This window comes from Tympanuchus pallidicinctus, unplaced genomic scaffold, assembly GCF_026119805.1.
Source record: "Tympanuchus pallidicinctus isolate F22 unplaced genomic scaffold, pur_lepc_1.0 scaffold15, whole genome shotgun sequence".
In the NCBI taxonomy this organism is placed as follows: Eukaryota; Metazoa; Chordata; class Aves; order Galliformes; family Phasianidae; genus Tympanuchus; species Tympanuchus pallidicinctus.
The window spans coordinates 23,201,981-23,227,540 of NW_026294669.1; the positions used below are offsets into that span (position 1 = coordinate 23,201,981).

The window sequence follows — 25,560 nt, forward strand, 5'->3', positions numbered from 1 at the left end:
AGTTTAACACAGAACAGTATAATCTGTTTGGGTATTTACTCATCAGTGAAGCCATTACAGACAGACAGAAAGAGGCACTAGCAAACATGTAGGCAGAAAATACTTTTAGCAACATCAGCAACAAGAAGGCCATGGTTGTGCACTGTACCAAGCCTTGTAGAAGTTGCACAAACTTTGCCATCAGAGTAAGGAAAAATCAAGAAACAAACTTGGGCATCAGAGCTTTCTTGTGGAACTATGCTTTTACATTTCAGCCTTTCGTTAAAGCAAGAAGTAAAGGATGATGGCAGCTTCTCTTTTCCTGCCCACCTTTCCTCCTACACCATAGGAATAAATTATCACTGATTAAATTAATATGCTACATTTTACAATTAAGTGATCACTAGCAATAAAGAAATATAATGCACATTCATAGTAATTGTAGAGCACACTCAACACAAACTTGGCAAATTTTCCCACACATCTGCTTATTCCCTACACACAAGTAGTAAGGATAATAGTCATTTGGACCCACTGAACATCGCTAGAAACAAAGTGAGAAAACGCTATTTTTTTAAAAAGCTTCTTAGCCTCTATATAGATTTAAAATCTACTGCTTTCTAAGCTGCCCATCATACAGCAACTGTTTTCTTTTTACAGAGATCTATCCTTTTCATACGATGTTCTGATTTTGTACCTATTCTATAGATGTCAATCAAAAAACTGTTAACACCATTTATACTAATGCAAAACACAAATATATCTGTTCATTACATACTGTATTGAAGCCATGGGATAAAAAGAATAAACTAGAACACACAAAGAAGATGAGGGTATGCTTGTTTGTACTTGGTAAAACTCCTAAATATTTTGAGCTTCCAAGAAAAAGAAAAAGAAAAAAAAAAAAGAAAAGATTAAAAAGAAAGGGTGTTACACTGGTGGGTTTTTTGTTTTTTTTTGCTAGAAAATATTTGTCAGTATATTTTTTTCCATAGGAAAAAATCTGCCAAGAATTTATAATATCTAGGAACTGTAGAACATGTTGTTTCTGTATTTCATTATACTGCATGTAAATGACATTATAAGAATTACTTATTCCACAAGTAATGGCAGAATAAATATTGTATAGAAGCTGGGTCTTTGTGAGCATATGCAATATACTATACAGCTTTCACTTGGTCTTACCTATGTGCCCAATAGTGGGTAAGAATCATGCTGGAATCTAACTCTCAGTGGATTACAGTGAGGTTCAGTAGCCAGGTTTTGGAGCTGATTTTATCATAGAACAAAATAATGAATTGGCCACACATATTTAAGGGACTAAAAGTAAGATACCAAAGGATTGGACTGAGTCACTCTTAGTAAAGGAGAAGTTAAAATTACAGAGAGATCCAGTCTAGTTAATAGCAATTAATATACTTGTATATATGAAAAACAAAGATAACGGAACAAAAGCAGTGGTACAAAGAGCTTTTCTCAGATGCAGACACTGCAGAAAAGATGACACCAGAGTTCATTGAAGAGCCGGAAAACAAGTGCTCTTCCACCCTTGTTCTCTCCTCATAAGCAGGAGAAAGAATACCATGAGCCCTATTTTTCTATCCCTACCACTATGAAGGAAAACAGTTGATCCAAAACTACGTGAGACTACAGAAAATGTGTGGCACAGAAAAGAGAGGTATTTTGAAATTAATACACTAATATTTTAAAATTTTAAAGAGCCTTAAATCAAAGCAAGGACAAATTCATTATTATAGTCTTGCTACAGTTGTAAAACAATGCATAGCACGCAGATTGGCCACAGGCTGGAGTGCAGAAAAACATTAGCTTCATGTAAGCATTGACTAATGGTTGTAGAGATTCTTATATTAATAGAAATCACAGAAATTTGAGAACTAAAACGTTTATTATGTCATCTAATCTATGTAGTTGGCAGGAAAGGATTTGTTCCCTAAAGCATATTTTATATGGTTTTATTCAATCCAATTTTAAATGGCAGAGCAATGAAGCTTCCACTGTGTTATTTAAGAAAACTGCTTTGTTTATTGTTAGAATTAATTTGGCCAGCTTTAGCAAACATGCTCAAGATGCTGTTCTTAATAAAAATATGGAATGCCCTCAGTAATTTATGTTAGCATTAAATTGCCAGTGAATATCTGATCTATAAGTTCTGTTGAAATATATCTTTACATATAGCAGGCTGTTTTTTTAATATTAAGAAATGCAGGAATCTCTAAGCTGTTGGCAGTTGGTTTCTGATGCAATTACAAAATTTTATCCAAATTGATGTGCTTTAGTAATCAGTTCAATACGATTCATAACTCAGCTTTCTTAAGTTCAAGTTAAATTTCTTAAAGTTAAATTTCTGAATGATTTTTTTGCATATTTCCAAGCTCAAGTAGGGTTGAAATACCAGGAGTTACATTTTTTTCACAACATTTTTATATTATTACTTCTTCAAGAATTTGGAATTGACAAAAAAAAAAACCCTGAAAATTAGTGATAAATATTCTTTTAGTATTGATGTCACATTTGAAAATATAATATTGCTCTTATATGGAGGATTGGTAACATTGAAGGAATATTTTACAATAGAATTCAACCTGATTTTTCACGCAACTCTAGCAAAATTATACATCCGCTGTAAATTTAGCATGCTAAAGAAGATATTCATATATAAATGTAATACGCTCTGACAAAGCTTCCAAGAGAGACTTGATTTCTTAGATTGTATCTAAAATTAGTGTTGGCTGTATATATCGATTACACAGACACACACACATATATGGATAATTTAATATTTTCTTTGCTGTTTGTGGGAAATATACAACTAAGCTGCAGATTCAGTTACCTCAATGTAAGGTTTGTGCCCCTAAACCATCTGGTTTATATGGGAAAAAAATTACAGTATTAAAAGACTGAAGTTAAATCCTCTGTAAGAGCACTTTTTCAGTGGAGAATATTTTCCAAAGTCATAAGGAACATACTTTAAAAAAATCAGCCATTTAATGAACTATGGTGGAATCTGTATTTACTGTACATGATACCATCTTTGTGGCATACGGAGATTGTCTTTCTGTTTGAGCTGCCTAAAATATTACGCTGGTCTCAACCTTGGAAACATTTCTTAAGTATTTACTGTACTATAACAGAGATCTTTTGCCAGAAGAGTCACTGCAGAGCCTTGGGCTCTGAGGGGGCTTTCCATATTAGGGGTTTTCTTGCTCTGGATTAAGCATGCCAACAGTAGTTAGTTGCCGTTCTGTATTTAGAACTGGTTTACAGGGATGGATTTGGGTAAGAAATGATGAAACTTCTTGTATTTCATTGAGCTAAGCTTACTCCCACAAGACAACTTAAGGAGACATTCGTTAAGAAAACTCTCACAAAGTATTCAGTGCTACATGAGCTACAGCAGATTTCTGAATGCTTCAATAATTAGGCACTTTTCCACTGCAGTTCTAATGGCCCCAAAAGACTGTGTCGACTGTGCTTTTAAAATATATATGTATATATATATATATATAATTTATTTTTTTTTTACACTTTACTGGATAGTTACTGTAGAGATCCTCAAAAATGACTAACAATATTTAAATAGAAAAATAGTGAACTAAACTATCAGCTTATATAATATAATTTCAGGAAAATACCAAACACCTTTTTAATCATGAGACAACATCCTTCTACAAAATAACTTTGTAACTCCACTTAATTAAAGCAAAGCAAAATACATTTCATTTAATTTATAATAAAAATTGCATAGCAAATCCAAGCAGAACATTCAATTTTAAGGTTAGCCCTTAGGTCACTTAATTCCTATAGTAACTTTTTAATGTCCAAATTCCCTTTCTGTACCATAACTATAAAGCACCAAAAGACTTCTCCCCTGGTAGCAGTAGCAGTGCATAATCCTAGCATGGCCACCTGTCTGAGTTTACCATGTAATCCCATAATATACGACATCAGTAGTGGCTATCTATAATCTTGTATTTATTTGTCATATCAACACTGTAGTTTCAATGTTCTAATGATGTCACCCAATAAGCTTTGGAGTTTTCTTGAAGATGCCAGGAGCTATAAACAGAAGTGTGAACTCTTGCAGGTTTATTTAATCCTACAGCCGCTGAATCCTTATTTGCAGTAGTTTGAGGTATGCTACTTCTCATGCAAGCTCACTAAGTCTGAAGCTAGGTCAGGCCAAAGGAAAGAAAATAATTTTTTTGTGATAAAACACAAATAAATTAGATCTAATCCTGATCTGTAAAAATAATTTTATTTCTGAAGTTAAAAAACAAAATAATCAGAAGCGTATTCACAGATCAAAATAACATGTGTAAGAAGCAGTGAAGAACCACCTCACAAAACTTTCAACTTGTTGCTCTTCAGACTTGAACCTTTCCTATCAGAAAAGTCTTGTGGATTAGTTGTACTTTAATCACTCAACTGCATGTTCCAACCAGCCAGCCACTTTTCTCCGAAAGGTGCATCATTTCATGTACGAAATCTCTGCCATTCAGACATAATCAAGTAAAGCAACCAAGACCCATGTTCCACATATAAACAGTTTTATAATTCCAGAATACTCTGAGGGACTACAGAGCTGTAGGAAAACAAAACAAAACACGCACACACACAAAAAGTTTTCAGGGGCTTAAGCTGCTCCTCTTTCATAATAAAGGCAATTCCACACAAAACTTCAGAAAACGTAGATGGCAAAAAGGAGGAAAAGAAAGTCTCAGTACAAGCAGAAAAAACTACATTCTGAGCACAAAAATCACCTAATATGTTAGCAGAATACGCAACATTCAATTCTTCCTCTTCTTTTTGTGTGCTTGCATAAGAACTTTAAGCAAACAAATAGGATATAAAGTTCTTAATGTCTTCAGTTGAAAGAAACAATAGCATCACTTACCGAAAGATTGGTCTTTGGAGATGCTTTTTCTTGATTGTAACACAATCATCCATTTAAAGAGGGAAAAAAGACTTCTTCCAGTGAATAACTCCAAAAAGACCAGGGAGTAATCAAGAAACTTGTTCTTTGCTACTGTGCTGCAGAGAGCACACAGAATGATATTTTGGTGCTGGGGGAAGCCTCCCTCCCTCTTTCTGACAGTTGAGCAGAAAAGGGCCATAGAGGCCACATAAGACAGGCACGGCTGTGCACCAGCAAACCCTGCAGGCTGAGCAGAACTGGAGGCAAGTTGATCAAAGCACGGAGTTGTACTGGATTCCTTTCAACTGTGCAGGAAAAAAAGGGGAGCTTTGCCAAGTGCTACCTAGGTAAAAATGTGTTAGATTATTCCAGCCATGCGAGCACTTCTTACACATGCTGGTCAAAGTCTTAAATGCAGAGTCACTCTCTCCCTCGCTCTTTAAAACACACTGTTCCGAGGCTCAACTTTTTTTCTTCAAAATAAAAGTTGTGCAGCTGTTTCAGCATTCCCATGCGAGTACCTTCAGAAAGTTTGTTCTGGTAAAAGAACTGTATACAAATTAATGAAGATGGATGGATCTGGTCTGTGAGGCTGGCTCCACTTCAAGAGATTGTAATTATTTTACAATCTGGCTTTTATTCACTCTGGATGATGTGTGGATATAACTATGTAAATTAAAGCACTGCTCATAATTTTTAGCATTCATAACCTAATAACCTAGAGTTGGCTGAAGCTGAATATGGTGTTTGCAGCTGGTAGAGCCATAACTACATAAAACAAACCGACGCTATGTGAATGAGGAAAACAAAGCTGACCAAGCTCTGATAGGGACAGTAGCAAACTGTTACTGTTTGCAAGATAAGATTTCAACAGAGATCCAAAGTCAAGAGCTTTCTCTGACATCATGCTGACATAAATCAGGAAGAATTCAACTGCAGCAAACAGAGGTTGTAAAGAAAACGGTAAAGCAGGAGCAGGATCATGGCTCTTGATGGACAGGTCATGAGTGGCTCAGCTGAGCCACCATTTCCAGGGGACCTGCAGGGCTCTGTAACAAAGCACTGCTGGCACAGGGCCCAGCAGGAAGCATGAAGCCTGGCCAGAGAAGCAGAAAACAAGCATCGAGCCCTCTTCTGCATGCAGCTGCACAGCCAGGCTGCACAGCGCTGCAGAGCCCTCCTGCAGAAGAGGAAGGGCCCTGCCACACAGACCTTCCCTGCAACACAGCTCCCGCCTGCTCAGTTCTCAAAACGCACTTAGCATGTGTGAGGTGATGTTTCTGAGGTGTGACAAGTGGATCAGCAAGGCCAGGCATCTTTGTAAGAGGGAGAGCAGAAGAGCTGTAAATTTACATAGCTGGGTGTACAGCACTGGCATTATCAAATTAAGCTTGAGAGATGCACTAAGTCTGAAAAAAAAGCAAGATAGGTAACATTGATACATGTCTTAGGCTGTATATATGACTAATTCACATATACATTATGGTAAAATTATTATGAATTTCACAAATTTTCATGAAATAATGATACGTAACAATGGAGAGATAACCAATATCATAATAATATGTGTTCTCATATATGACAATATAGGAGTTTGGCAGATTTTATTGAAACAGATATAATTTCTTCCTAGATCTAAAACACACAGCTTAGAGATCAGCGTGGCAGCGCAAAGTTTGGTTAACCATCCCCACACTATATGGAATAACTGCCATGACACAGTCACAGCGCAATTATCCAAAGGAAAAATGATCACATGGCTGCTGATTCAGTTTTACCCTGCCCCACTGTTTGTTTCTACTACTTTGAGGAGAGAGCGACACCTTCATTAGGACATCAGCTATCTTGATCAGATTACAGGTTAGCTTTTGCCAGGATCTTAAAGGATCTGAGGATCTTTCTTCAACAACATGCAGTGTTCAGAGTGTTGTCTTATTTATGAGCATTTCATACAGTCATGGTCTTACTTATTCTTGCCTGTCAAGACTCACATTTTTCTTCATGCATTCTTCCGGTTCTGGATTTCAGTTTTTCAAAATAATTTGCTGCTTTTTGAAGTATTCACTCACTGACTGTAGTCCAAGCTGCAAATCACAAAGAAATCTCCCTTTTCATTCTGTTTCATATTATGTGTGTAGGGCTGCTGTACTTCTGTTATCCAAAGGAATTCAGAATAATGATCTTGATGTCTTCTGAAGTTTTCAGGGAAAAAAATCTTCAAGTCCTCAGTGAGAGCAATCTCAAAGATGTTTTTCCGTTGAACACAATCTTTCATCTTGTAGTTTTGCCAGTCCTGAAACCCCAAACACATCTTAAAAGTAGTTTTTTTTTTCTGGGCCTAGTCCAGTGAATGTTGTTGTCTGTGGGATTTCACTCAAGCATGGCAGTGAAAAAAGTACTATTCAGGGGTGCTGAAATTCCAGCAGTACAATTACTTCAGCTACAAGGAATTCAAGAGTTGTTAACAAATATAAGAAAAATAGGAATATAAAATAGCAACAAAACTTTGATTTAATTGTATTGTTTTTCCTCTTCCAAACAGCCTTTTTTTTTTTTTTTTTTTGCCCACTCAAGAGTTTTTGTTCAACATAAGAATCTGTTGTTTTTCTCATTAAAATATTCAGAAATCAGTTCAACTTGTTGACTGAGTATGCACACAAATTCTTCAAAAGAAAGGATTTTAAGAAAGATATGATAGATTAATTAGACTGAAGCCTCACAAAAATAGGGTTCCATCAATATGGAGATTTGTTGCAATAGTTATTTGATATCTAGTATTATTTCTCAAGCCAAAAGACACCATGTGAGCCAAACTATTTTACTCTGCTTGTTTTAATGCTACATTTTTCTCATTGATCTGTAGCTCATTGCCAGAAGTCTAGAAATGTAATTATTTTTCCTACTGTAATTTCAAATCTGTTGGCAATTAAGGCAGTAACTAAGAGGTTTGACATTTAAAGCTTTAATTCATTATATGCTATAATCTCTGCTCTGCTTCCATAATAAAGCGAGGGGTCAGATACTCTCCCCTGTTGTTTAAGAAGTAAGACAGCAAATGGAGAGCTAAGTTTCATGGGTCTGTTTATTTTCTGGATTGATTAGAATAGGGAAAAGAAAAAGAAAAAAAACATACTTCTATATATATGTGTTCATGTTTTTGAAATGGAGCGATTTGAAATATAATAACCTAAAACAGAGCTTATGCCCAGATTGTTATTTTACTTTTCTGTACAGAATCTCTTAGCAGTTCATTGTTTAAGATTTTTGTAAAGAAAATAAATCACTAAGTAAAGCATGAACAGGAAACTTTACAGTAAGAAATCAGTGTATCTACGTATCTCCTAACAAGATTAGCATTTAGGTACTTAATATTACTGGATTAAATCCTTTTCTTAAAGACTGCACACAGGCTGAGCATCTAAACACCATGCATAAGAAACAGTAGAGGCTAAAGTGAAATTTTTGAAATCCAAATATGCCACTACTGTCACACTTGCAAGGCCAACGCAAGGTCTCTCAAGGCATTTGAAAAGGCACAATCGCTGTTACAGGCTGTTAGTGATAATGTAGGGGGTGTGCCTCTTAGCACCCCTTTTGCCTGCTTCCATTTCACAGGCAGGCACTCCTGAGCCAGTAAAATTGCCCAGCTATGTGACATCAGGTACTGTCCCCAGACACAAGTTAAATGCTATAGGAGATGCTACGATTGCCTGCCACACAAAGGCTGAACTTAACAGAAGCCTGTAATTCTTCATTTAAACTACTACCTTCTCAAATTGCAGTTGTATAATGGTTTAGTAACTAAATAATAGTTAGTCACACTCTGCATATAGCTACCCATATTACTCAGCACAGGTCACACTGTCACAGATCAGCCTGAATGCTTTTTTCACTTAACAGCTCTATGAGGTAAGCATTAATCTTATTATGTTCTGCATACATAAGTGTGTAGGACAGTGTGTCAATTTATTTCTTTGCGCTGACGTCAGCAAAATCCACTGAAGTTAACCTAGTGACTTCTCCATGCTAGAAAAACTAGAAAGAACTGGAGATAACTGTGACTCATTCAGAGCAGATAGAAAAGTTGGCAGTCGCTCCTGGATCTACTATAGTGCAAGTGGTAAAGTTCTATACAAACAGTTGTGCAGGTCTTTAAGATCTGGCTTCCCTTTTTACCCCTTATATGTAAGAATATTTATAAAATTGTGTTCTCTCTTGCTTTCCCTGTTTACATGCACACACAAACCAAGCAGAGGATTACCTCAGTGCCGTCGCACAGGAGATTAATTTCCTTACTGAGACTTTCCTACTCAGAATACAGCACAGTAACTTGGTTTAAGAAGCTTCCCAGTTCTTCTCTTTTAATTTTATATTTTTCTACATCTTAAGGCCTGAAAAAATCAGGGGCACTGTTGCACAGAAAAATCTATAGCACCTCATTCTTTAATACCTCTTACAAATGTTCTTCATAAAAACTAGCATTTCGGGGGAGATGGGTCACCTAAAAGCCTCTGAGTCCCAGCATGGTACTTCCCCAGAGTATCTGAGCAGTCACTTCCTTTTTCAGATTATTTTGGATGTAGTCAGTCATCACCTGTAATACTACAGAAGAGTTGCTCTGCTCCTGTAGGAGCAACTCCATAAGGTGACTCATCCAGCATGTCTTAAACAGGACAGGCTCACTGAAAATTATATTTTGAACTTGTATAATCATTTCACTGAGGCAGAAGTATTTACCAGATAATCTTCAAAGTAATGAAGATAACAAATTTTCCTGCACAACACTGAAGGATGGTATCTAGAGTCCCCCTACATAACCATGAATGAAGAAGCATCTATCAGTTTTTTCTAACCAAAAGGCAACAGAATAGGTGTTAAGACAAGGAGACTAGTTGAAGCAGTTGTTGAAGTACAGACTGCAGCTCTGCAAAATACAGAACAGAAGCCAGAATACAGACCAAGGGACATACTCTGAAATACTTGACTATAGACAAATAGATATATGAGTAAATACATCTATATCTGACATATAGACATTTATCCATCTGTAAATAGATATTGGAATTTATCAATACCAGGAAATGAATACCAAAAATATAAATAGCAATGTCTTATAAGGACATTGATTCTCCAGATCAATATAACTCTTCTGAAGACCATGAGCAGTATCACAGTTGTATTTTCAATCCTATTTGTGAATACTATGATTTTATACCCAGCATCTTTAGTGAACAGATGTAAAGAGAAGAGAGAAAAGGAGGGGAAATAAAACGGATTTTCCTTTGGGATATATGATGCTAAATTAGCACTAAAATACACAAATCAAAACATGGCATTCCTTGGTTTTGAGCCAGAACATTAGTATTGGCCACAGTGGAAGGAATTGGAGTTTCTATTGGAAAACACTATAATTGATCTGCCACATATTCCTAAATGTATTCACATAATGGCAATCACATACTGGACAACACGGTAACTTCTGATTAACATAATGTAATTCTTTCAGGAGGTAAAAGGGTTATAAAACATACAGATGGATAACAAATATAGAGCTGTTGTTGTTTTTTTTAATACTGATTTCAAGGAGTCAGTATAAATTCAGTACAATCCATACAGACAGCAAAAATAGGTCAGAACAGTCTCCAAAATAGTCCAGAGAGGAAAACATGAGTAACTGTATCATACATTAAGAATGACTGCTGAACAACAGCAAGATCGCAACCAAAAGAAATGATTGCTAAACTTCAGTTCCCCACAGGAAATATATGGGCATTTAATAGGCCAGAGATTGTGCTAAAAAGAATCAGAAGAGACATGATAGGCAACAGATGTTTATTCCTTGAAATCTTTTGGTGAAGAAAGTTCTTAAGAACTTATGAAAGTTATGAATTAAATGTGTTGATTTTTTTTTATATACAGTAGAGTAAACCTTAGAGGTTAGAATAAAGAGGCAAGAATCTCCCATAACTACTTTTCCTCTACAAAGATTTTTGTCTTAACTCATGTTCAAATCCAGTTTTACATTTCTTTGTGGTGGCAGAGTATGAACTTCAAGCAAACATTAAACAACTACCAGTCATAGATAATTGAGAAAACACTGTGAGACAACTGTAAAAATTGTAGGCCTGTTCTGATTAATAGTATACGAAAAATAAATAATATTTTAAAAGGTTTTTCTTCAGACAGTTCTACTTTGGATATATTAATAAGATTTTATTTCACTTTAGGTTTTGAAAGTATTTTGCACTGCCTTTGTCTCCACATCCACCTATTACTTAGCTTTCCAGAATTTCATTCATTTTTATTGGCTAAAATACTCTGGTCTGTCTGCAGTTGTTGATGTCTCCTGGTTTTCCATTATGAAATTTCTAGCATCCAGTTTGAGACATGAAAAACACATGCATTTCCCTCAAGGATTAGCAGTATCTGGGAGCCGTTGCAGTGCCTTTTCTACCAGCCATTTGTTCTTGGGTCACATTGCCATTATCCATAGACCAGATACAAAAGGAGTTGCAACAGCAGAAACACTACTGGGGATAATATATCTTCTTTCAAAACTGGTTCTTTGAAGTAGCATCACTAATAATTCCAGAGCTTTGCCTTCTGATTGAAAAAATTGCTTTTAAATAACGGTTTCCTTGTAGATGTCTTCAAATCTGACATTCATCATTTTAAAGTCTTACAAATAGTGATAAAAAAATTCTGAGTTAAGTTCTATCCTCAGATAGGTAACATGGTCGTAGACAAAAAAGTCTTGTGCATGACTCAGAAATCTATTATTCTAACATAATAACATTTTGATCATTCTTATCTTTCTATTACAAAGATACTCATCAAACATAATGCTCACAGTAATGATCTGATTTTTTTTTCTTTCTATATCAAATCTATTATGGCCTTTGCAATACACAGTGTTGGCTTTCAAAGGTAAGAAAACTACATAGTTATATCCTATATTTTACGTGTAAATTACTTTATTGTTTTCCTCCTTATATTAGATCACCATCTTCTCCCCACAGACTACATCCCAAGTCTCTATTTACTGTGGTGACATCCATGTGACATCCATACAGATGTGCCAAGAATCTCTGTACCAGTGACAAAATACTACTGGGAAATTTCTCAGTTTGTTTTTGGCATTAGCATTTTCCAGAGGAAAATAACAAGTAAAGCTGAAATTCAAACTTCAGTATGTTGCATATTTCTCTCCCACATCCTGGTAAAGTGGACTCTTATTATGGCCGAACTACATACAAAGCAGCTCTCCTGATAATTGTAGTGCAGATATGAGAGACATCTTTGAAATATATTTCAAATGCATTGGCTTATTTGACTTAAAAAGACCGTGTACAAAAATGAAAAAGAATCCTGAGCATAATTCCCAAATACACAAATGGTGTCTTTCCCCCTGAAAACACTGCTAAAGATCCCAAACAAGGGCTCACTTGTGCATTTGTGCTCAGGACCTGATAATCCTTTGGGTAAATTTTGACAGTCAGTGAATCACCAAGGGATTATTCAGAATATCACCTAGTCAACAATGTTTTAAAATAAAAGCAGTGCTCAAAAGTATTCAGTGCCCCTCTTTTTTATCAAGGGTCAGACGTTTGCAAGCCATGTAGAACAGAAAGGACCAGAACAGTGAATGTGAGACATAACAAGGGTATTGTGCTTTATAAACACTGAATGAGTCATAGTTTCCTGCAAGGTCTCTTCCTTGATTTTTTCTCTTCCACTTCTTTATGGCAGTAGAACTTTGTTCATTCATATGTTCAAAATCTCATTTCAGAAAAAATAACTACAAAGATGTATGTGAAATACCACAAACTGCAAATAATAATAATAATAATAATAAAATAAAATAAAATCGAAAGTGCTTTCATTATGTACACTAATCTGCCTGATCTCAAGGATGATTTTGCTAGTTAAATTCTCTGAGATGTTTAAATTTGGGTAAAATATAATCAGTTTTATTACTCGCACAATTGCCTTACATATGAATATTGAACACATGTAATGGGCTGTGCTGCCAGTTTTAGAGAACAGTGTTTGCTTACCCACTGAAAAGAAGAAGCACACACCAAGGCACTGTTAAATGCCCAGTTTGGGGATGTACCGGGACATCAGAGAAAGTTGGAGTTTTTCTCAATGAAGTCTTAAAACTGAACTAAAAGTAAAAAAAAAAAAGAGCAGTACTTTTATTAAAATCTGTGGATTCTTTCAGTTCTTCCACAGAACTGACAGGTTTACATGTTACTGAACTTTTTTCCTGAACGCAAATGAACCAAAACCCCACAATATTCAGTGAGAAGAAGGTTTCCCTCAGCCACGCACAACACACACACCACAACATCATGCATTTTCATTTTCTCCATCTTACAAACTACGACAACAAAAGCAGAAGTTCCCATTGCATTCTCTGGCAAGTGCATTCTACCTCAGAAGTTGCTTCTGTGCTCCTATGTGCTAAATGTTGACACTAATTTTTAATTTTTAATCTCATTTTTATGAGTCTCAAAATTAACTTTCTGCTCACATTTAGCATACAATTTTTCCCTTTACTGCAAGATATTTTCCACAGCTTTTAAATACCACTTACATACTACTTCCTGCAGCACATAAAGCCATCTTCATACAGACTATACTGTCAAACCATAAAGCACAATTTGACTAATTTGAAATTAATTATATAAATAGCAAACTAGCACATTTTTAATTATCTTGTTGCAGAATTTCTAATTAAGCATGGATATTTGTACATTTAGTAACACTTTTCTGTTACTATCCTGACAAGACAGCTAGAACTGCCATTAACAAGTCCAAGACTGCACCACTCAGTGATGAACATTTGAAGTAAAATGGTATACAACATTCTGGTTCAGTGTGGTGAATGGCTTCACTCTACACATACATAATCAGGAAAAAAAATACAACAAACCAAGCATTTACACAACATGTAAAGTGAAATGAGCATGTTACAACTAATGACTATATGACAGGTGCTAAAATGTAACTGTTCATTTAACTGCCTTTCTTACGGAGCATTTCAGATGTTTATGAACCTGGCTTTCTCCCTGACTCTATATAAGCAAGCATCTGTGCCCACACAACTTCTGTCAGTAAAATGTCAATTACTTCTAAGAACTACTCTCACTCTGATGAGTGTTATCCACAATGTTACACACAATTGTTACACACAATGCAGTGTTACTTGATTATCCATTTATCCACATTAATTATATTACTTTCCTGACCCTTAGGAAATGATCCTGGAGTGAGATTATAAGGGCTGGCTCAAAGACTATTTTACATTTTATGAAGACATGCAGTCTAAGGAAAATATTATGGGCTAAGTAAGGTCAATTCTGCTGTTTCAGCATGATCATTTTGTAGAAAAGAAAAGCAGGAGAGATTATGGCAATTACAGGAATAATTCGGTATAAAAACAGGTTGTTTTTTATTTCTGATAACTTCTATCTTTCATATTGCTGTATATACCACTGTTTATGTTAAGAGGAAGGGATTTCCCTGGTCTGAAGTACCATATCTTCTGGAGGGGGTTCAGAGTGAGTTCAAAGTGCGACTGTGCTGTGCAGGAGCTCATGTTACAAAGCCAGGATGAGGGAGAGCGATGAATTATAGTTCCAAGTGGCTTCACATATCAAAAGCGAGAAGAACAAAGAAAGCAACCTGACTGAAAGAGGGAAGTCATCAAAAGTTCCGACATAGCTGAGGCTTTTTGAAAGCACGAGGAATAATTGCAGATTTAAATTGGGCTCTTCTCAATTGGGCTGCCATCAGTGAGAAAATAAGCTAGAAAATAATTCTTACAGTAATTGGTTCTGAGGCACCTTACATTCTCAATATTTTTCTCTGTATCATGCAAGAGGAACTTAAATACGAAATAGTATTGCAGGGGCAAAAGGAAATTGTACTCCATCTAGAGCTGAAAATTTAAAAAAGGCAAACACATATCCCTGTAAAGAGGGAAAAGTAGGAGATGTGATTGTTCATTACCATAAATATGTAGTCTGAACCCCTGCTTAAAATAAAAAAAAATCCAAAAATGATACTAATGAAAGACTATTGATTCATGACCAGCTAGATGTGCAACATTTTGAACTTCAGATTGAAATTATGAACATTATGAAGGATACAAGATCTCTTAAGACTAACAGTGAAGGGAATTCAGAGCTCAATACCAGATATGAGAGCTGTTCCGAAAGTAATGCCTCCTATTTTATTATGCTGGCCCACAACACCAGAACCAGATGTTGGTGGTATGACAGTAAAGACTGACCCTTCCCACCAGTATTCCATTACATTTTGTTGTCATGCAATAGATGGCAGCAGAGGGGCAGCCTGACAAAATGGCATCTTCCATGAAAGTGCATACGAAGCAAAGGTGTGTCATTGAATTGCATGTTGTGGGAAAAAAAAGCACCTATTGACATTCACTGATGTTTGCTGAACGTTTATGGAGATCAAACAGTGGATGTGAGCACAGTGAGGGGTTGGTGGTGCGTTTCAGCAGTAGCAACAGAGATGTGAAAGGCAAGCCATGTTCTGGATGGCCATGCATAGCTGTCACACCACAAAATAAGAGCATCTCTATGAGCTCACTCAAACATATCAGCAGACTATGACTGGAAATAGTAGTGGCAACATTGGAATTTCACAGTTTGTACCAGGCAGGTTCCACAAATGATCACTCAGGAACAGAAAGAACATTGTGTACGAAGCTGAAGGCAGCAGTTTCCTGGATCACATCATTACCAGGGATGAGATGTGTCACCAGTATGAGACAAGAGTCAAAACTGCAGTCCATCGAGGGGCAGCATGTGAATTTCCCATTGAAGAAAAAGTTCATGACACCCCCTGACAGTCCTGACAGTGAGTAAAGTGTCTTTTGGGAAGGGAAAAGGGCGACCCTTCTGGATTTACTCAAATCTGAACAAACCATCAACTCTGACCAATGCATCATGACACTGACTAAGCCAAAGGCTGGGATTTCCAGAATCAGGCTGAAGAAGAAGAAAACCTTTGTCTTGCAACCCAGTGACACCTGGCCTCATACTGGTTTGAAAACCATGGAGCACATCTTTGGTGGATTGTCCTACCATACCCATCGTATGGTCCAGACTTAGCACTTTCTGACTTTCACCTATTTGGGCAATGAAAGATGGACTGCATGGACAACAATTTCCTGACAACAACAACATCATAGCAGCTATGAAACAGTGTGTCATCTCCACTACTGCAGATTGTTTTTCAAGCACAGCATGTAGGCACTTGTTCATCACTAGTGAAAATGCATAGCTAACAGTGGTGACTGTATTGCAAAACAGCATTTTCTATCTGAGAGTTTGTTCAGTCAAACAGTGTTATTATGCTCTTTGTATGTGTTGCATTTTCCATGGAAATAAATAGGAAGCATTACTTTTGAAGTGACTTACATACATAAATAATGTTTTGTAAGCAATAGAAATGCATGACAAGACCACAATCACCATTTGTAAAGAGAAGCATGAACTGTAGAAGTCAGACCACTGAATTTTGTTCAAATGTGAGATTATCTCCTGGAACCTCTTCAGCGGTATTGAAATATGACAAGTTGTTCCTTGTCCCATGTTTGTGCAGCTGATTACTGCTGCCTTAATGTGGCATACTTCTGGCAATAGCACTGTATTTTTGGACCATAACTATCATTTTGAATTCTGGTTTTATTCTCCACTATATTCTTGCTCTTGCTGTAAGTTAATAATAATTCAAACTACTGAACAAAAATGGACTTGTGTCAGAGCACTTGAGAGCCAGTGAATACATCTTTCTGTTTTGACCAATAGACCTCTGGTAACACTTTACTAAAGTAAACAGTTTCCAGACAATTCCTAGAAAGTTCCTCTGAATCTGAAAGTAACTATGGATTTGTTTCTCAAGGAGCCATAGAACAGAAGATAAAGCTGGTAACTGTGTTCCCTCACAGTGACAGTGGCAGAGGAAAAAACAAGTTTTATACTTGAACCACCACACAACAAACAAATCAAACTCATGCTCCAAGTTAAGCCAACTAACAGCAAAAGCACACCTTCAAATTTTCAGGAAGATAGTTTTCTGCTGACAGCTGTTGCGATCAATGATCTTCCAGTGCATTCTGTCTACAGAGACATTGACTACAGGTAAAATATAAAGACAGAGTTCGCACTTCATCAAGTATATGAAACCAGCTTGGAACTGCATGCCTCACAAGGAATAAGTACATTGTTTTCACAGTTTTTCTTAGATTAATCTAAACGCATGATGTTGGAATGACATCTGAATGCATGAGAGACCACGCTGATTGTTGTCTTACACAGATTTAGTTTACTGTAAAGCCTTGTATGGTTATGTTGTACTGATGGTGGTAGCTGATCGCTCCACTGTCTGTTGTTAGGTGACCTGTGTGGCATTTGGAATGGATTAATGGTAAAACCTGTTTTTAATTCCTTCTCATACAAACATAAACATTAGAATCTGACATACTCACTCCGGGTTGGGGCCTAAGAGTTCTGAGCTCTTACCTCATCCACTGACTGAGCTTGGACAGATCGCTTCAGCTCGGGCTGCCAAGTATCAATGCTGAGAGATGATTAAATTCCTTTCCTTCAAAAGATGTTTTGATTTTTATTGATTAAAAAGCTTTGCAAGAGCTAGATATCCTTTTTTGTTTGTTTGTTTCTTCTCCTGTATACTTGATCTAATTTTGTCTTTTATTTCAGTGACATTTAGCAATAATTTCTTCTGAAAATCTATCTCTTTCCTATCCAAATATATCTAACAGTATTTTTTTCATCCCTCTTCTGCAAGAGATGGCCTACTGTCACAGATCTTATAAACTCGTGGATATCCAATTTAGTATTTCTTAGTAACAGTTTCCACAGATTCAGCATGTCCTTTGGTGTAGGCTTTAGAGAACTGCTTTCAGGTGACAAAAGGCAAATATCAACTTGTTCTTAAGTTTTCTGCTTTGTTCCAAAACCACACTTACTATCTGGAATACTGCAGCAATTTCCTGCTGGTACTTAGATTCAAGAACATCATGAGTTATGCAGGTGGTTTCTGTCACACCATCATTCATACTTTTGACAGATTTTGAGTCTGCATAATATTTCCCAAAAAATTTCTTAACGTGATCTGTGCCAGGAAAGGAAAGTTTATGTTCTGCCAGCTTACTGACACAAACCCTATCTATGATATCACCCTTTTGCTTAGTCAGTAATGCAAATAAACCTTCAAATCCCAATGAGAAATACTGAAGAACCTTGCCTAAGAATGTTGTAAGAAAGTTGCATTAGAAGAAAGCCACTAAAGTTGACCGGGCTGACTCACTAAATCACAAGGTTGTATGTAATGTGTTTAAAATCATTATCTTGCCTTTTTAAATTGGAAAAAAAAAAAAAAATCTTTATAGAAGTCTAGAGTTTAGCAAAATTAGCTCCCATTGGTACGGCACAATCTTTCAAGTTAAGCTACAGTACAACGAAAGGAAAAGTAGCTGTCAATAACTATCCTTCAGTTGATGCTACAAAACGAAGGGAAGTTATCCCTTCAATTCATTTATTCAATTCAATTCAATGACATAGTAGGTGGAAGGAGAAGCAGTACTGAAATTTCGCAAGTCAACCTCATGTAGGTGGCCGGAAGAAAAAGTCAGAGATATGACTATTGTGGACTCTAGAAGTAATGCGTAGAACTATTGGAGGTGTTCAGAGCTCCTCCCAGGTAAATAATACCCTAATAGAGAATTGAAATGAACTACCTTATATCTAACATGTTTGATACTGTGACATTTAAAATACAAATCCGAGATTCTAAACTGAACATTACAGTGCACAAACCACCCATTCATATGTTTTCATGATAAAAATACTGAAATGTCGAAACTTTGACATAGTACTGCCAGAAAGACTTTTACTTGTTCTAAATCTGCAACTTATTCTGAAATGCTGTTTTGTCCTGTTGTAAATAATCAGCATCTGGACACAGTGGCCATGGAGCTTATAGACTATTCCTACATCCATCACCTCTAGAATGTTCAATTCTCTATCCCTTATGGCTTCTGCAGAAGTAAATGAACTCCTTCATTTTGAAGGAGTTGTTTCTGTAGTTTAGTAGTATCTCCAGCTTGAGATGTTTTTTCAGAAGACTTTGATTCTAGAATACAACAATCTAAGTTCAAGAAGAGATCTCTGGGTCTCTGAGAGCTGAACACCACAGAACATGGGAAGTACAGGCAACTCTCTTCACCTCCTCTCCCTGGGTGTGAACAGAGCTCAGGTGACATGGAAAAAATAAATGCTGAAATATTAAACTATAGCATTTACTTCCTAGATAAGGATTTTTCACTAACTCATATTATCACTAATTGAGAAAGTAGCAGTTATTCGTAACATCTGGAGGAAAAAAATTCATTCACTGTAAGATTTTTAAACAACTTACTATCAACATTTGTTTGTTGTGATAGTACCTAAAATTCCTAGTGGGGAAGATAAAGACATCATTCTTCCAGCTGCTATACAAACAGAAGCTGTTTCCTACCCCTAAGATCTCATAATGTAAGTTATCTGAGAAATTAACTGAGAAATGAGTACATTAATATGCTAGTAAGTCTAAATTTTGTTTTAAATATTCAGCAGTGCATTCCACAATAATTTGCTTAAATGCAGAATCAGTAATGTTTTCAGTCATTTTTATGGGGTTCATAATATTAAGAAATTACAGCTATGCCTGGTTAAAATAGATTCCTTATTTGCTTCAAGATAATTGCCTCTATAGGAGTGAAAGCTACATAGAATTTGCTTTTGAGAAACAGGAAATAATATAAGTATGCAAACTGCATAATATAAGTATGCAAACTAGACATAATTACTGGATCTCCCAAGTCCCAGCTCAGGCAGAGATAAATGACCTGCTAAGGTGTGAAACTGGTGTCTCACTTCAGCGATAAGGACAAATACCACAGCTAAACAGGCTGAAATGCCTTCTTTGTGTAGCATCTATCCTAGACTGAGCACATATGGATCTTACACAGATGTGACACATTTCTTGCAGGACATTCTCAGGAAAGAACTCTGGGAGTCCTGGAGATCCACGTCATTTCCTGTTTAAACCACACACCTGTGCTATATTATTTTTTTTCAGTTGTTCCAGTTGAAACGACAATTTCCAAACTTACAGTAATCTTTAGCTCATAATTTAACAGTGCATACGGATAATAAATGATGATTGCAGTGGTAATTACACTTGAGAGGAAGTGATGAATCATCTCATACTTTCTTGCTGGTCTTATTTTAAGACTAAGAACTTGGCACTTATCCTTATGTCATTTTGGGATATGGCCAAAAAGCTACAGCACATTTTTTCAAACAAGGGGTTAACACAGGCACACAGAAAAATGCAGGAAGACAGCAACTGCTCATAGACAAAAAGAAAGGAGGAAAAGCCAAGGGCAACAGAAGTCCAACAGTTTCTTGAGATGTGGTCTGAGACTCTTCTTAACCTGCCAGAATTTTAAACTTTCCACATGTAGCACAGAGAGCAAACAGGGAACAAAGAGAAATTGCTGAACAAGAGCTAGGAGGAGCTTTAAGCCACAAGATCTGAAAGAACTCCTGAAACAGTTAAGTGTAAATGGATCTATGAAGAGAATGTCTGAGATTATGAAGAGTTGAGTTTGTTTCTTGTGATATATGGATACTTCAGTGAAATAACTTGGGCAGTGTGCATTTATATCTAGGGAGAATCTTGTAATGGTGGAATTTATCAACATCACAGACTAAGGCAACCCTATTAAAAGTGCTTTCAAGTCTTTTTCTTAGTTTCTCTCAGAATTTAAAGCTATGCACAAAACCTCCAATTATTTCATTGAGATCTAGCCTTAATTTCTCTATTTCATTTGACATTTAATTAAAAAACATAAATCAGTCACCACTGAGCACAACTTCTTACATTCTTGACATAGGCAAACTAAGAACATCATATTAAAATATTTGATTTAGAGTCCTTAAACGAAAGCATAGGAGCGTGTTCTGGTCTCTCCAAGAACAGTAATAACGGCCAGGTAGAATCAGCTGGATCTTCTAAGTAGAAAAATAAATAAGAAATATTTTCCTTTCCATCTTTTTCTCTGCAAGTGTTTGAGCACTGAGGATCACAGGGCTACAAAGAGGCGCTTAGAGAGTGTTTGGTCTGAGCATTTTCTCATTCTTGCTTCCAGCAGCCACTGAGAAAGAAGGTCTCTGAGAGGCTTAAAAGTAACAATTCTGTTTGATTTCCATTCACTGATTTCACAAGAAGAGATCAGAAATTTCAAATATCTGCTCCTGACCCTGACACAAAAGACACAAGGCTACACAAGAAAGATCCTGGGTGGGTGGGAGTCCTGGTTTGCGACAAATGTTAGATAAAATGAGTATTGCTGGCCTAGAATTTCACATATGAAGTACCCCAAGCCATTATAGCATTTAAATTCTGGGTTTGGGGTTCTTTCTTCTGATTATCAATAGACTGTATTTCATGACATTGGTCAGATTTTTACTCCCAGAATAAAGCAGCAACAGTGACCTGCAACCTAGCTAGCAGAGAAACTTCTGGAGCCTTGCAAAATGTTATTAGCTGCTGTACTATAAGTAATAGTAAGTGCTTATAAGCATGAAAGTTGTAGAGCAGCTTAATAGCCCTCCTTTTTTCTTTGCAAAGATATGGGGAGTTTTTGGGAGATTCTGCATAAACAATACCCATCTGAAAAGTGCAGACACAGGATTGCCCTGCCTAGCCTTGTTATCACACTTCATCAGAATGAGCACTGCCTATTCACTTTATTTACTTGGAGCTGTTGTGATGTCTGCTATGTTTCAAGAAACAGGTTTGGAATAAACAGGCTGAGAGAAATGCTTAATGTAAGCCAGTGTTTGTAACAGTGTTTTTGGATACCTTCTGTGCATGTGACTTCAATGTGAGTCCCCAGGAATTACAAACCTCCCCATATGGAATTTTTCAGTTTTGGATGTACTAAGTGTCTTGAGAAAATGTACATTCTGGCTATTTCTGTTCTATAAAGAGCATAAGAGCAGTTAGAATAATGTCAATCTTTAAACTGAAGAAAGTTTCAAGTGTCCGTGAAGTACTGTAATTTCTCATATATATAATCTGTATCACAGATAATCCAAATCTCTTTAAAAATATAGATACTTGAAAATACATATTCCGATAAACCTCAGAAGAGCACAGCCTGGAGGAGCATTTAAGGTGAGAGAAGCACTGTTACATTCCACCTCATATTAAAGACACGTATAAACCATGCTGCTGCCAAATCCTAGGAGTGAGTGGTGGGGTGTTCTTTATTTTTCTTTTATATATAGCACATATACTCACAAAGAAGCTATGCTTATTTATACAACAGTAATATAACATAACCTATGTGTTTTTGTTTCCCACTGAAATGCTTAGGATTAGACAAGAAAATAAAGGATTGATATCGAAAGGTTTGTTACCAAAGACTTACATTCACTTCTCTCACAGATATTCACACAAAAGAGAACACACAGACAAGATGTACCTACACATAAAAATGCTCAATGGAAAGCATTTTTGAGAATATTTGTGATACTACCTCTAGCTTTCTAAATTTTTTGCATATTCCAAAACCAACAAATATCCAACATCACATTCCATATAGCTACATAGCAAAAATTGCATTAGGAAATATGTGAAAATAACTGCATCAAAAGCACTAGGAAAACTGAAACACCTACTAGGCTGTTCAGAAAACTACAGAGACAGATGTGTGAAAGTTATCAAATACTAGAAGTTAATACCAAGTATTAATAATTACGGACTGTGTTGAACAAATGCTTTCAATCCCAAAATATTTTTATTACCATCTCTATTTACTAAAAGCTATGTCATAAAGGCCCTGTCACTGACATCCAGGTATCAGACCTAGTGTCCAGTTCTTCAATCAGTCATTTAGTTAGCAGTAGCACATACAATATTTTCAGATGTACCTGTGACATATTTTGGTGTTTCTTTACTTTCCAGTTTTTTCTTAACTCTCATATTCACGTCATATTTTTCATTATTTTTGTGTGCTTGTTGCTATATATATGGCCTAAAATTATTGTGTTTTAGAAAACTAACATTAAAAAAAATCCGAATTGAATAAAAACACTATGTTTTACAGTGGGTTTTATCTTCCAAAAAGAGCAGATGCATTTTTTCTCTTTCCAACTACCCAGATACGTTAGGTAGATGAAGTATGCAGCACTGCTGCCTTTGAAGACTATTCTTATCTACTTACAATTTGTTAAATAAAAGAATTCCATTTAATTTCTTTCTCCATAGTTCCAGAGAGTCAGTTGGTTCTGGTGAATTCAATGTATATTGGTGTATTTAACCCTGGGAATTTAACTGCTCTAAAGTATTCAAAAGTTCACCTAAATAACAACACATGATGAAGTATAACTCAGATTAGTCAGATTTTCAATAAAAAAAATATCAGTATTAGTAAGAGGAATTTTTACTCACATCAAAACAGTTAGTTATGGTAAAAAGTAATTATTTATTCTATTTTATCAGCCAAAAGTATAGTTACATAAGAATCAGCAAAAAGGAGATAATAACTTTGTGATACATGAAGACAGCATGCTTATCATGACATTTACGCCTACTTGAATGTTCATCTGGGAAAGTCATATTGACAGCTTAGAACTTGAAGCAATCATTGTTCACAGACACATACAATTAATAGCTAGACAGTAATGAGATGTGAGTCTACATGAGTATGCAGAGGTTGGAAGGTTGTGGTACACCCACATACCCATTATAAAAACTCCCTATTGCAAAGACTGCCATTATTAGCAAGTCAGGATAAATTACACCGAAAAACCATTTTCTGAATCCAACATTTCAACTCAGGCCACTGTCCAGAGTTTCTTTCTTCTGTAGGCTGAGAAGGGGAGAAACTGTTCTCCCAGTATGTCATCTTTGAAGAACACTTCCATGTTTTTGGAAGGTGAACTTGGGCAAGTGTCACCTCAGTATGCCAACTGAACAAGTCAATCAAGTTTTGCTACCTTTGACATTGACCAAAAAATAGTTGGACTCCTACTCAAAACAAAAAGCAAACACAAATCAAATCCGATATTGCAGATACTGAAATTATCAAGAGTGCATAGTCTTCAGCTATCATCCTCATTAAATATCAACTCTGATTCTACACATGTGGTTATGCAGGTCCAGAATCAACAGTAAACACAGAGAAATGTCCCATGGTAGTAACATGAATGTGTAAAATTCTTCCTGTTTTTCTTTCTTTCATACCAAAAGCAAAATGCTGGGGCTATAAAGAAATCCCACTGATATGATGTTAAAATATATTTTTCACATTTCAAATATGTAATTTATCTTTTTTGTTGTTTAATTGTTCTTTTAAAATAATTTTTAATACATTTGTTCTTGCACAGAAGTAGCAATTTACCCAATAAGCACAAATTTCCTGAAGCCCCATTAACATATGCTTGGCCTCACTTAACAGATTTTATTACTGAATAAGTACCTCAGCACAGTTCAAATTACTTCAGCCTCTTTCTGAGAAGTGATGTTTTACAAGAAACTCTCTAGCAAAAACACGACATGACCAAGGCTAAATCAACTAAAACTAAAAATTAAGCTTTTATTCTAGGGCAGGTACTGGTTCTCTCTTACACCCTCAGAACAACAGGTTCTTAATAGTCACAGACTCATTAAATTTTTTGTGCTACTGAAACTCCAAGAACTGCTTGAAATGTTTGAGAAGTTGTTTGATTGCCATGTCTACAGACAGAATAAGCAATATGGTCATAATGAACCATTATGGATGGGAAACACTACGTTCACAGGTACAGGGAACAATGACCTCATTTATAGCAAGTACCAACAACTTAGTGAGACTTGAGGACTTTTCAACCTAATCATTCTGTAAGCAAAGATACTGATCAACATTTTTAAGAAGAGGGTGATCTGAGCAGAACACTGTTTAAAACCTGGCTGATCAAAATGCACCTGCACCAAGGGAAGGAAAAAGAGGAAAAGCTAGCCTTTGGGCTTGGGCTGGGTGAGAAATACCTTACTCATCAACAGAAGACTTGCCTGTCACGATACTTAACACTAATGAATGAATGCTGGTAGAGACTTTATTCATATCTTTTGGTCTGATTTGCTAGAATCAACCCATTAATGAGGAGTCAAGAGCACTTGCAATCATGTCAGGATTGAGGATTTCATGTTGTGTTGAAGTGACAAAACACAGAAGGAATGTAGTATGAATCCTGCAAGAAAAAAGGAGGGGAGAACAACCTGCTAAGGAAATATTACTGTCATCTACCTTTAAGACTATTTTTACAAACATTAATAAGAAGAGAATCAAATAACGCATTTAGAAATAAAAACAAGTGCATAACCTTGAAAGGAAGTGAGGGATTCTGTGAAAGGAAAAAACCACTCTTCTTCTCTGCTGCTTTCTCCTTGTGAGTCATACTCTGGGCGTGGTACCAGCATGCCTTGTCCTATTTCTATGGAAAAAATCCTTGAGCAAGTTCATTCTTGATTAAGTTAGCATGGTGCCAAGC

The 25,560-nt window shown here is 36.1% G+C and overlaps 1 protein-coding gene across 9 annotated transcripts in view; it reads right to left on the reverse strand.

Moving 5' to 3' along the window:
- The window catches only part of PDE1A (phosphodiesterase 1A), a 197,445-nt gene that overhangs the window by 102,625 nt on the left and 69,260 nt on the right, over nt 1–25,560 (reverse strand). The window contains exon 1 of one of the 9 annotated variants that reach the window (XM_052676059.1): nt 4,895–5,334. The exons of the other annotated variants lie outside the window; for them this stretch is intronic. Within the exon in view, the coding sequence (XP_052532019.1) occupies nt 4,895–4,947 (53 nt within the window). The 5' untranslated portion in view covers nt 4,948–5,334. Of the gene's footprint in view, nt 1–4,894; nt 5,335–25,560 lie in introns of those variants that run through there. 9 annotated transcript variants of the gene reach the window in all.